Source organism: Mustela nivalis (genome assembly GCF_964662115.1).
Source record: "Mustela nivalis genome assembly, chromosome: 10".
Lineage (NCBI taxonomy): Eukaryota > Metazoa > Chordata > Mammalia > Carnivora > Mustelidae > Mustela > Mustela nivalis.
In genome coordinates this window covers 39,438,747-39,452,631 of record NC_139029.1, presented here as the reverse complement: position 1 = coordinate 39,452,631, position 13,885 = coordinate 39,438,747, and the positions used below count along the sequence as shown (strand labels likewise).

Here is a 13,885-nt window from a genome sequence, read left to right as displayed (position 1 = left end):
TGTGGAACATAAAAGAACAGAGGACCTTAGGGGAAGGGAGGAAAAATTCACTGGGAAAAAATGAGAGAGAGAGACAAACTATGAGAGGCTCTGGACTCTGGGAAACAAACTGAGGATTACAGAAGAGGGGTGGAGGGGATGGGGCAGCCAAGTGATAGGTATTAAGGAGGAAACGTGTTGTGATGAGCACTGGGTGTTATATCAACTAATGAATCATTGAACACTACATCAAAAACTAATGATGTACTTATACAGTGAACATAAAAAATTTATTGTATTGTTGTAATACTCTGGAATGCATAAAGGCATCAAGATTTCAGAATCTGTTGGCAATCACAGCCTTTTGTGCCAGTAAAGATTTCTAAAATAGCTAGTTTTTAACATTTTTGGTAAAAAAAAATTATTATAGCTTTCATAATATAAGAAGCTTATAGTGGCTATGGACCAAATATAGATTATCTCGCAGAGAAAATTATGAGAGGCACGATTTACAAAACTGAGTATTGCAGGCACTTTTGGTTGCCTATGCACATCCCTGCTTCATCCTTAGTTAACAGAATTCTGATTCAGTTTAGGTTCAGGCTCTAGGTAGCCGTGTGGGTCACAGATCTCACAGGGTGAATGTGATTAATCTATATCATTTAACCTCCCTTGCTAGTGACTGGCTCAGGTGTGGGCACACACATAGCTCTGGCCAACGAGATTCAATTGAAAGTCTGAGCGGCCTGGAGGCCTGTGTAGCTTAGTTGGTTAAGTGTTTGCTTGTGCTCTCTGTCAAATAAATAAATAAAATCTTAAAAAAAAAAAAAAAAAAGGGAAGTCTGGGTGCCTGCCTGGCTCAGTGGGCAGAGCCTCTGCCTTCGCTCAGGTCATGGTCTCAGGGTTCTGGAATCAAGCCCCGCGTTGGGCTCTCTGCTTAGCGGGGAGCCTGCTTCCCTCCCCCTCACCCCCACTTGCTGCTCTGCCTACTTATGAACTCTGTCAAAAAGAAAAAAAAAAAAGGAAGTCTGAGGGGCCACTTCAGGAGAAGACCATCCTTCCCTAACAACAACAAAAAATCCATGAAAAGAAATTATTTTTCTGCCTCTTGACATTATTTGCCCAAGGATGGCATGACTAGAAGTGTGACACCCATTTTGAAATGACAAGGAGACAAGCCTGAATGTGAAAGTCAATATGGAAGAACAGAGTTTCTTTCTAACACACAACTGATTGAATTAATCAGTCCCACAACTACTTTACTTCTAGCTTTCTCATTGTATGAGCTAATAAACCTGGTATTGTTCAAGTTATCTTCTGATGAGTCTTCTATTACTAAAGACCAAAGCCGACCATGGTGGAAGATACAGAACAGAAATATTTAGATGTCAACATCTAAAATTAAGCTCTAACTTACAAATCTAAAGTAATAATTCTGCTCTAGTAAATGCAATCTAATGATCACTGAAAAAGTTCTGGGACAAACCCAGAACATTCCTGCCCAATTTGCTGGATTCCACAAATAATTGCTAGTCTTGTGTTTCTGTTCTCACTTAGATTTGAGGTAAAGGGTTTGATTATAGACACTTATTAGAAAGTATTATGGATTAGTTTGTTTTTTTTTTTCTCCTCAATAGCCCTCTAAATCCAAAGCCAAAATAAAGCTGACTGGTGTCAAAGACTATCTAGCACTGTATTTGATTTGGTAGTAACAAAAGTGAGACTCCTAAATTTTATTAACTTTCTAAAGCCAGACAGAATAATAATCTAACCAAGATGAAAATTACTGCAGCTCATGTCTTTAAGATGAGACACGGCAGTAAAAAGATTGGACTTTGAGATCACAGACCATATTAGAATCTCAGTTTTGCCAGTTATTAGGACTCAGCCAAGTTACTCAGCCTCTATGAGTTTTAGTTTTCTCATCCATAAAATCTTAACAGTAACACCTCTGCAGAGCTGTGAGAATTAAGTACAAGGATAAGGTTTCCAGCACAGTGATGAGATATATAATAGGCACCCATATATTCTAGTCTCCTAACTTAACAGGGCAATTCTGTTTAGAGAACTAAGTTTAAATTCAAATTCAAATTCATTGTGTGGCTCATTGTGTGTCATACCATTTCTCATTTATGACCTGTTCTAATCCTTAACAACCCTGTGATCACAGAGGAAGGGACTACTCAAGGTTACATGGCTTGCAAACACAGGATGCGAACACAGGTCCTCTAAGCCCAAGATTTCAGAACTCTGTTCATTTTGATTCTGGGCACACTGTACTGCTTAAGGTTTTATCCATAACTACTAATCAAACGCAACATTATTCCTTGTTTGCCCCCAAGAAAACCCAAATCTAATTCATATTATCCACATATACTATATTTCTATGAATTCTAGTTTACATATTTTATCCATTTATAAAAATTCTGCTTATTCATCTACATTATATTAAACCACAACTGTAACAGAGGCTATGTCATTATGCTACATTTACAAGCTACATTCACTGAACAATCACTGAGAATCCACACGAACATGTTAAGACTTAGAGCAAATGCCAAATTTAATTCTTACCTTAGTAAGATCCATTCCAAGCCTAACCTGTGACAAGAGATGCATGATAACGCTTTTGTGCTCTTCCACCGACCCTGCCTCCCCTTCATCATCTCTATCATCATGTGAGTCGAAAAGGTCTAAAATAAAACAGATCTGCTTAGACTGGTATTAAACTGGGCCAACATGTGGATGCTACCAGTGCTACAAATCTTTTTTTCAAAAAAATGTTTTTAAGAGGAAGAGTTAAATTTGGGGCACCCCAGTGGCTCAGTCAGTTACGTGTCTGCCTGGGATTGAGCCCCTCATCGGGCTCTCTGCTCAGCAGGAAGACTGCTTCTCCTTCTCCCACTCCCCCCACATTTCTCTGTGTCAAGTAAATAAATAAAATCTTAAAAAAAAAAAAAAAAAAGTTAAATTCTCCAAGGTCACTTACCAGCATCACTTGTTCCATTGGACATGGAAGAATTAAGTGACTCTGTGGTATCTGGGCGCTTTAGACTATTTCCTGAACTGCTGTGTGTCAAGACGGAGGCAGATCCAGAGGAACTTTAAAAAAAAAAAAAAAAAAGGCAGTAATTATCTTCTTAAGCCTTTTAAGAAAGCAATTCAGTCCTAGTAAGACATTAACCTATAAAGCTATCTGAAACCAATATAGGCAGACAGATGACAGAAACAAGCTAGACTTACAGTGAGCTGGTTACACACACACACACTTTCCAACTCCCTGTCACCCTCATTCTGAGACTGTAAACTGTAAAGTGTGATGACTGTTTCTTGTCTTGTGCTTTTTACATAGTGTGTGTTCAGCCAAGCCATGCTGAAAGGTCATCAAAAATTAGTAAGAGGGGCGCCTGGGTGGTTCAGTGGTTTAAAGCCACTGCCTTCAGCTCAGGTCATGATCCCAGGGTCCTGGAATTGAGCCCCACATCCGGCTCTCTGCTCAGTGGGAAGCCTGCTTCCCTTCCTCTCTCTCTGCCTGACTCTCTGCCTACTTGTGATCTCTGTCAAATAAATAAATAAAATCTTAAAAAAAAATTAGTAAGAGTTTTGCTTCTGCAACTAAGTTTAAAACTAGAGTTCATTTTCTTTTCACATTACTTTGCATAAAATTACATATTACTTCTCTGCAACAATTTCTAGAACCTGAAAAATTGGTAAGTCTATTACTTAAGTCTTAAAAGATGTTGTGTCTATATTTTTGAGATCTTTGATAAAAGCCCACAATGGTATTTAATGTTCTTCCCAGTCATTTAAAAACTGTATTTGAAATTACAAAATAAAAAAGCATGGTATTTTTTAAAAAGTAAATTTATGATAACTGAAATTATGAGCTAATTAATAGGTTTAAAAAAAGCTTCCTCTCTTATTGTACCTGTAATCGTAACTCACCCAGGATTACTTGTATATTAATAATCAAAGGCATACAGTTTACTTAAGAGTAAAAAGAAAGCCGAATTTTTTACACTGCAGATTATTATTTATAAAACAGTACACATATAACCAGTTTTTGTGAAAAATTTATGGATGTAAAGCTTATTATATATTCTAATTTAAACACACTTTGCCCTAATTACTTACCTTCTCTTGATTTTTTATTTAATAATAAATTCTGGTTGGTTTTTTTTAGAGTTTTTCACAGCAAAACTAAGAAGGAAGTACAGAATTCCCATGTCCCTTTTCCCCCATACATGTACATCTCTCCTATATCATCACCATTCTGCACCAAAGTGGTACACTAGTAACAACTCATGAACCTACAGCGGCACATCATTCTCTGACTCAAAGTCCACAGTTTACATTAAGGTTCATTCTCAGTGGTGGACATTCTATGAACTTTGCCAAATCCTCCACTGTAGTATCGTAGAGAACAGTTTTCCCTACCCAAAAAAATCTGTGTTCCACATATATTAGAACATTAAAATACTAGAACATTCTAATATTAAAATATTAGATCAATATGTACTCTAATTTAAACAGTTTGTCCTGGTTACTAATCTTCTTTTATCTATTTTTCAAAAATCCTTAGGTAACTAAATATTGCTTCTTTGATAATTTAGTAGTATACATCACAAGGTACTATAACTAATGTCTACCTCACCAGTTTTGAAAGCCAATACTAAGAGAGATCAAATTATCATTAAATAAAAGAGGTGCATGTTTTGTGGCTCTTAGGTATATCATCAAAATAGAGTCAATCTTTTAAATCCATTCACCAAAACCCCCAAATTCTTTAAAATATGTATCTTATTTTAGATGCAATTCCGAAGGTCAGATCTTTGCTGTGCTTTTCTTTTGTACTCAGGTTAGAAACCATGTTTAGGGCAAATGAAATGCTCAATAGAGCTCAAAATTAAAAAGGTGATAAATTCTCATTTATCCATTTCATAATTTACCTCAATCAGGAAAAGAACTGAAAGAATGCAGTTAAAAAATAACAGCAACATTGATAAAAATGATATGCATACGAGGCTTATCTGCAGTGGACTAATTTGTATAGTATGTAATCATAATATAAACTAAACCAAAAAATGTGAAGGCTGAACTGAATTATAACAGAATCCAAAGTCTTACTGAGTACTAAGGGATGTGCCAAACGCTGTGTCTTTATCTCCGTAACACTTTAACCTCCATAACAACTGTATAAGATAGATATGATTATTCTCCTCATACATGGATGCTCAGCTCAGAGGTTCAGTGACCAGCTTGAGATCACACAGCTGTTAAGCAGTGGAGCCATTTCAAAGGCACGTCTGGCTCCAAAGCACAGGTTCTTTCCAATGTGGACTTCCATCTAGTTTATAATTGTGTGCAACCATACCGTTCAGTGACTTAGTTCACATAGAAACTATCAGTACTGCGGGTCTTTAGAAAGTAAGCAATGTAAAACACTTTCACGTTCTCTTCCTTCAGAGACCGAAAAACAGTAGATAGAAACTTGATGCCAGAGTAAAAAAACAAGTAGTAGCAGCTGATAACCAGCAGGTGTCACAGGCTCAATGCCTATCAAGATCAGGCAGAGACCATAAATACTGTGAACTAGGCTAGATTATAAGGAATACAGACCTGGAGCAACATATTCAATTTGAAGGGATTTAAGGCTCTGTAGCTCACTCAGTTGAGTGTCTGCCTCTGGCTCAGGCCATGATCCATGGTCCTGGGATTGAGTCCCACACCCACTCCTCGCTCAGCAGGGAGCCTGCTTTTCCCTCTGCCTGTTACTCCCCTGCTTGTACTCTCTCCCTCTCTCAGACAAATGAATAAATAAAATCTTTAAAAAAGTAAAAAATAAAACAAAACACCACCCCCCAAAAGTGAACAAACACTCTGCTGGTCAAATAAAACATCTGCAGTCCCTACCAGTTTGGGAATCCAGATTAGGGCATACAAGGAGAGCATAAAATTGAGGGAGGAAAGGAATCCAGTGGTTAGCTGGACACAGAATTTAACTCTGGGCCCCTTCAAATGGGAGGTTCATCAATTGTGTATTTGTCATGGGATGGGTACCAGGAGAGAACAGAGAAGGAAGCTTATAAGGAGAAAACAGAAAAGCCCATGAGCCTACCAGTGACTCTGCAGACATGCCTATTACATGTACAACAACTAAGTATTTTTAAATTTATTTCCTATTTCATAAAAATTTCAGGAGAACCCCTTGAAACTGGGGCCAGACTCAGATACTATAAGCTTTCCTGAATATGGTTTTATGCTTCTGGAGGAGAGATGAATCTGTTTTGATATTCAATTGTACTCTGTTTAGCATAACAACTAATGTTTGATATAAGATGATATTCTTGATTCTGTTTAAAGAAAACTTGCTTGGAAACATCAAAAATCAATAGTAAGTTTTATCAGAATTTTCTTCCAAATGCTTATTTCCTTTTAACCCCACCATCATTAAAAAAAAAAAAAAATTTCTTTTCCCCCCCAAATTAAAGCTAATTCCTACTAGCCAATTGCTAACAATGGTTTCTTTCTAGCTTTCTCAATCTCATCTGACCCTCTCCTAATGTCGGCGCTATGGAAATAATGTCAGGAGTTCAATTAACAATACTGGCATATTACTTCAGCTGATGCTAATTTATTCCACTTGAATTAAGTCAAAAGTATTTGAATTAAGTCAAAAGTCACAGAACTGGCTTTGCTCAATAAGCCAATCAGAAAAGCAGCTTTATTATAAGGGAGTCTGTCAATCCTACCAGTCTCAAAATATAATTAATTTTTAAAATCAAGAGTCATTTAAATACATAGCTCAATTACTTACTCTATTAAGCGCTTTGGGGATGAGCCACTTTGATGGAATTCATCAGCATCATAGAATTCATCTTCACTGCTAGAATAAGAGAACTCAGGGACAGTATTTGGAGACAAGTTGACATGGCTTGGAGAAGTCAAACTGCTACTAGGTGGTGAGTGCCCACTGCCTAGGAAGTAAAAACATTTTAAATTAGGAGACAATGTTGGTAAGAGAGGAAAAAAATTAGGGAGATGGAGTCAAAACAGACTTTTCTAAAATCAAGAAAAGTTAAGTTGGTAGAAGTCCTTACACTCTCTGTAAAGAAAATCAACACTTAACCTAGCCAAAGAAAAAGGCAAATCACGTAATAGAATGGGACATAGACTTTTAAATGAAAAACTGCTATCTTCCCATTTATAAATATCCATAATTAGAAAGGGAGCTCTTTCAATTGTAATTCAGTGTGAGTTCTGGGGTCTGAAGCCCCACAACAGATACAATACCAATGGAGAGCCAGGCCTCCTATTTTATACTACAGAATCAGATATTTTAAAAACACAGCAGGGACACAATGAGAATGCATAATGGAAAGAATACCAAAGACCACATGAAAGTTAAAATATTGTCTAGGATATCACATTCACATTAGTCATTATGTTTTTGACAGTTACATGAAAACACAAAAGCATCACACAACAGCCCTAGCACTCAACATCCAAACTCTTTACTTCTTTTCTACCTACGTCAAAGTCAGATGCCTGGGGCTCAGGGGCAAAGAAAAACAGAGGTCTACTATGGGAAGAATGTGGAAAAGGAAAGGACTAGAAAAAATATCTTTCTATACCTAAGCAGTCTAAGGAAACGGAAATTACCAGAGATCCACAGAAAGACTACTATCTAATCTCTGTGATCATGATTCACTGTCTAGTAACAAACAATAAAAGTATCAAACCATGGAGGACTACTGAGATTAATTCAACAAGTGTTTATAGAGCATCTATAGGCTCTTGGCAATTTATGCCCATCTGCTATAGATGCTTGACAGAGATTAAATTTAATTAAGTCAATACTAGTAATCTAAAAACCAAGGCCACAGTTATAGAAGTTGAGAAACAGCAGCAACAAAAATGAATCCATAGTCACCCACGGATTGTTAGCCCATTCTTGCGTTAACAGAGAAAAAGCACATCCACTGCCACACTTAGTTGCCATGTTCACAAAGATACTTTAAAAACATTAACAGAAAAAGTTTGCACCCAAAAAGGTAATCTTACTGTGGAAATTGCAAAAATAGTTCATCTTAGCAAATAACTTTAAATTCCCCGCCCCCTGCAATACTGGCAGTAAAACTGGAAAGAGACTTTCTCTTACTGAAATAGGCAATAATAATAATAATAATAAAGCCCCCAAACCACCCAGGAATTAAAAATATTAAGAAACATGCAAACACTCCAGGTGATCACACAATTAAAAATGCGTCCAAGAAGAAAATGAGTTTGGGAACTTAAAACAAAACAAAACAAAACCAAAACACAAAAACTGAGTTTTCCTTATGAGAACAAACAATATTATTTTTTTTTCCTCAGTTGTTACCTTGTTTCTTTTTTGTATCAGAAAGAGAGTTAAGGAAAGGAGAAGAAATCAGGTTGGAGAAAAGCAAGAAATAAATCACATGTTGATTTCATTTCAAAAGTCCTTTAAATATACCTATGCAAAAACGCTGTATTTTAAAAGTTATCTTCTGAAATAATTATATCCTAAATTACTTATTATAATTATCCTAAATGTACACAGGAAAAATACCCACTTTTTCAAAGTTTGTAACTGATTTTATGTAGCTCTAAACAGACAATTCTGGCTGTTTCCAAACTTACATAATCCTTTCTTTAGTAAAAATGTGGAAGATTTTATATAATCTGAAGAGAAATCAAAGTATCCTTTGGATACTTTGGGAGTATCCAAATACAGGGAGAGTGAGAATCTTTATTTATTTATTTATTTATTTATTTATTTATTTATTTATTTATAATATTTATTTATTTGACAGAGAGAGCACAAGTAAGCAGAGCCGCAGGTGAGAAGCAGGCTCTCTGCTGAGCAGGGAGCCTGACATGGGGCTCGATCCCAGACTGAGCCACCCAGGAGCCCCAGGGAGAGTAAGAATCTTAAGTAGGCCCCATACCAACCAAATGTGCCTGAGACAGGGCTCTGTCTCAAGACCCTGAGATCATGACCTGAGCCGAAATCAAGAGTCCGATGCTTAACTGACTGAGTCACTCAGGTCTCCTAGAGTATCCTTTTATCTTAAAAACAAAACAAAACAATAAAGAAAACACAGGTACTATTTTTAAAATGAACAAAAGGTGATACAAGTAATGAAATACAGGGGAAAAGTCAGCCAAACATTTCAAGCTCATTATTCAAATTACTTGTATTTTCCCAAGAACTTCAAGTAAGAGCTATTTTTGCTTTCTTTCAAATTCAGAAGACAGCGGCCCAAGCTATTAAATATTAAAGAACAAAGTAACAGTATCAGCATCTTTACTAATTCAAATTTCAAAATGGGCTAAAGTTGCAAGGTAATTTTCATTATTACAAGACAGGAGGAAAGTCCTGTCTAGGAAAGAAATCTGTGGAGCAACAAACAGGGGCTCACCTCCTACTTCCTCAAAGCATAACAGGGACAAAAGCATGAAGTTTTCCTTTGAGTTGATCTCAACATAAAACTAATCAGTTTTCAAACAAGAAATTAATCTAATACTAACACTGATAGTATGCCTGTAAATTACAGGAAAAAATAAAGGCCATAGTCTAAATAAAGAGAATACATGTTAAAATGAAGTATCTTTTTTTGCTTATAAAATAACAAAAATGTAAAAGAATAATACATTTAACCTTAAAAAAATATATGTGCCAAAAGTGCTTGTACAAGGATATTCACTAAGTACTGTTTGTAACAGGAAAATCCTGGAAACAACATAAATGTCCATCAACAGAAAAACAGGTAGTATGTGCTCAGGCAGCCATAAAAAGAACACTGCAGACCTAACAGTATAAACACAGAAAGCTCTCTAAATGTTCTCTGTTAAATGAAAAGAGTAAGTCACAGAAACACATGATGTCATTCAGGTTAAAACAACAAGAAGAATACAAAATATATTTTCACAGAACTAGAACAAATAGTACTAAAATTTGTATAGAACCACAGAAAACCCCCAATACCCAAAGTAATCCTGAGAAAGAAGAATAAAGTGGAAGTATTACAACACCAGATTTCAAAATATACTACAAAACTGTGATGATCAAAACAGTATGTATGGTATAGCCATAAAGACACACATATCAGTGGCACAGAACAGATACCCCCCAAAGTAAATCCATGATTATACGGTCAATCCATGACAAAGAAGGCAAGAACACTTAACCTGTGACAAAGGAAGCAAGATTATACAATGGGGAAAAGACAGTCTCTCCAATAAATGGTGCTAGGAAGGCTGGACAGCTGCAGGTAAAAGATGAAACTAAAACTTTCTAACACTATACACTCAAAAATGGATTAAAGATCTCAATGTGAGACTTGAAACCATAAAAATCCTAGAAAAGAGCACAGGCAGGAATTTCTCTGACATCGGCTGTAGCATGTTTTTCCAGATGCATCTCTCTGAGGCAAGGCAAACAAAGGCAAAAATAAACAATAGGGATTACATAAAAATCAAAAGCTTTTCCACAGCAAGGAAGCTATCAACAAAACAATAAAGGACACCTCAGTGAATGGGAGAAGATATCTGCAAATGATATGACCAATGAAGGCTTAATATTCATAATATACAAAGAACTTCTACAACTCAATACCCCCCCCCAAAAAAATCTGTTTTAAAAATGGGCAGAGAAAGAAAGGGGAGGGGGGCAGAGGACTGAATAAACGTTTTCCAACAGACAGATGAAGAGGTGCTCAATGTCATGAATCATCAAAATGCATATCAAAACCACAATGATATCACCTTACACCAGACAGAATGGCTAAAGTCAAAATGACAGGAAATAACAAGTGTTAGAAACACTAATTCAGGGGACGCCTTGGTGGCTCAGTTGGTTGGGCTGCTGCCTTCGGCTCAAGTCATGATCCCAAGGTCCTGGGATCGAGTCCCGCATTGGGCTCCTTGCTCGGCAGGGAGCCTGCTTCTCTAGCTGCCTCTGCCTGCCTCTCTGCCTGCTTGTGTGTACTCTCTCTCTCTATCTCTGGCAAATAAATAAAATCTTACAAAAAAGAAAAAAGAAAAGAAAAGAAACACTAATTCAGAAAGATACACACACCTCTATGCTTACTGCAGCTTGATTTACAACAGCCAAGATATAGAAGCATACCCATTAACAGGTGAATAATGAAAGGAAATGTGGTGTACACACACACAAAGACACACACACAGAGGAATTTTTTTTTTAAGATTTTATTTATTTATTTTGCAGACAGAGATCACAAGTAGGCAGAGAGGCAGGCAGAGAGAGAGAGGAGGAAGCAGGCTCCCCGCTGAGCAGAGAGCCCGATGTGGGGCTCGTTCCCAGGACCCTGGGATCAAGACCTGAGCTGAAGGCAGAGGCTTTAACCCACTGAGCCACCCAGGCGCCCCCACACAGAGGAATATTACACAGCCATAAAAAGGATGAGATTGTGCCATTTGAGACACCATGGATGAACCTAGAGGGTATAATATGCTAAATGAAATAAGCTCAACTGAGAAAGACAAATACCACATGACTCCACTTATGATTTAAAAACATAACAAAAAACTCCACAAACAAACAAACAAAAAGCAGAATCAGGCCTGTAATACAGATAATAAAATGACGGTTGTCAGACAGGAGAGGGGTGGCGGGTTGAGCAAAATGGATGAAGGGGAGAGGGGTATACAGGATTCCAGTTACGGAATGAATAAGTCATAGGAGTAACAGGCACAGCATAGGGAATATAGTCAATGACAGCGATTAACAGGACAGATGGTAGCTACACACTTGGGGGAACATAGCATAATGTATAAACTTGTCAAATCACTAAGGTGTCACCTGAAACTAATGTAACATCATAAATAAATAAATAAATAAATAAGTAAGTAAATAAATAAATAAATAAATAAAATTCTGGGGCGCCAGGGTGGCTCAGTCAGTTAAGCAACAGCCTTCGGCTTGGGTTGTGATCCCAAAGTCCTAGGATCAGCCCCATATCAGGCTCCTTGCTCAGCAGGGCGCCTCCTTCTCCCTCTGCCCGCTGGTGCCTTGCTTGTTGCACAACTTGCTCTCCCCCAACTCCGTGTCAAAACAAATAAATAAAATCTTCCAGAAAAAAAAAAAAGAAAGGCAATTACTACTCAAGCTTCTGGTTCTATCACAAAGTTAACCACTTCATGTATAGAATGATGGTAAAATTGTACCTCCAACACAAATATGTAACACATTTCACCGTTTTTCCCATCAGCAATCAAACACAAACCTTAAATGTTAATGGGGAGTTATGAGAATTAAAGAAATTATATAAATTTGTACCTGTACTATTTGGTGTTGGAGTCTGATGATGTCCCAAGGTAGTTAATACAGGTCCAACAGGTAGCGAAGATGGACGCTGTTCTGACTTACATAGCTGAGAAGGTTCTAGAAGATTTGAACATATGAAATAAGTTAGAAAAAAAGCCAAATACAACTGTGTTAACTGCAACTGTGTGGAATTTAAAATCCTAAAGATCAGTAATTTTTGAAACTGTCTTCCATTAAGTCAAGTTCCATGCTGCTCCCTCTTCCGGATCTTCTCTCCCCTTTAAACTCAATGGTGATAAACTACCATTTTATCTAAAACATTAGGATATCAAGAGACTAATCAAGGCAGGCCAAACCTCAGCAAAAATGCTCTATAAAACTAGCAAACACTTCTGATGATAAGGTCTTTCTAAGCATCAAACCACATAAAATCATTTAAAAATGAGGCACATGGGACACCTGGATGGCTCAGTTGGTTAAGTGTCCCACTCTTGATTTTGACTCAGGTTTGGTCTCAGGGTCATGGAATCAAGCCCTGCACTAGAGCTCTGCGCATAGTGGGGAGCCTGCTTGAGATTCTTTCCCTTTTCCTCTTGCACACACATGCATACTCTCTCTCTCTCTAAAATAAGTAAATCCTTAGGGGTGCCTGGGTGGCTCAGTTGGTTATGCATCTGCCTTTGGCTCAGGTCATGATCCCAGAGTCCTGGCATCAAGTCCCATACTGGGCTCCTTGCTCAGCAGGGAGTCTGCTTCTTCCTCTGCCTCCCATTCTCCCTGCTTGTGTGTCACACACTCTCTCTCTCTCTCACACCGACAAATAAATAAATAAATAAATCTTAAAAATACACAAATCTTTAAAGAAATAAAATGGGGGCACAGTAGTATTTCCTCTTTAGCCCAAGATATTATGTTCATTCTCTTAAAGAATCAAAATTCGCAAAAGCATTTCACATACTTCTAAGGTTTGTTTTTTGTTTTTTGTTTTTTTTTTAAGATTTTATTTATTTGACAGAGAGACACAGTGAGAGAGGAAGAGAAGCAGGGGGAGTGGGAGAGGGAGAAGCAGGCTTTCCGCTGAGCAGGGAGCCAGATGTGGGGTTCAATCCTAAGACCCTGGGAACATGACCTGAGTTGAAGACAGATGCTTAACGACTGAGCCACCCAGGAACCCCTACTTTAAAAGTATTTTTAAAGGGATTTTTTTGTTACATTCCTGACCTAACTAAATCATCGAGAAAGCAGAAATGTTGGATTCAATAGAAGGTAAAAGGAATTCATACACACAGCTGTTGTCCCTAAGCCTTCGTTAGTTAAAAAAAAAATACTATTGATTACTTTATACTTAAAAATACTGGTCCCTTCTAATCAATAGGCGTAACAAATTTCACCTTTCCCTTCCATTACCTAGAGTTCACCATCAAGAAGAAAACATTTGTATTCTTCATAGCTATAAAAAGTATCCCAAAATAGAAAGTTTCTGGATTACCTCCAAGTAGGTCAATATATATTAAGATTTCTTTGGTAGCATGAATCCTGGGTCATAGGATTCTGTCCCACCAGCTAATCTACATCTTAGTAACCATGTTT

The 13,885-nt window shown here is 37.3% G+C and overlaps 1 protein-coding gene across 20 annotated transcripts in view; it reads right to left on the bottom strand.

Moving 5' to 3' along the window:
- Positions 1-13,885, bottom strand: part of OSBPL9 (oxysterol binding protein like 9) — a 174,690-nt gene that overhangs the window by 13,646 nt on the left and 147,159 nt on the right. For all 20 annotated transcript variants that reach the window (XM_082688426.1, XM_082688427.1, XM_082688423.1 and 17 more), the window contains 4 exons: positions 12,308-12,412; positions 6,797-6,956; positions 2,969-3,081; positions 2,554-2,672 (listed from right to left, as the gene is read on the bottom strand). In XM_082688426.1, coding sequence (XP_082544552.1) covers positions 2,554-2,672; positions 2,969-3,081; positions 6,797-6,956; positions 12,308-12,412 — 497 coding nt within the window. The remainder of the gene's footprint in view (positions 1-2,553; positions 2,673-2,968; positions 3,082-6,796; positions 6,957-12,307; positions 12,413-13,885) is intronic.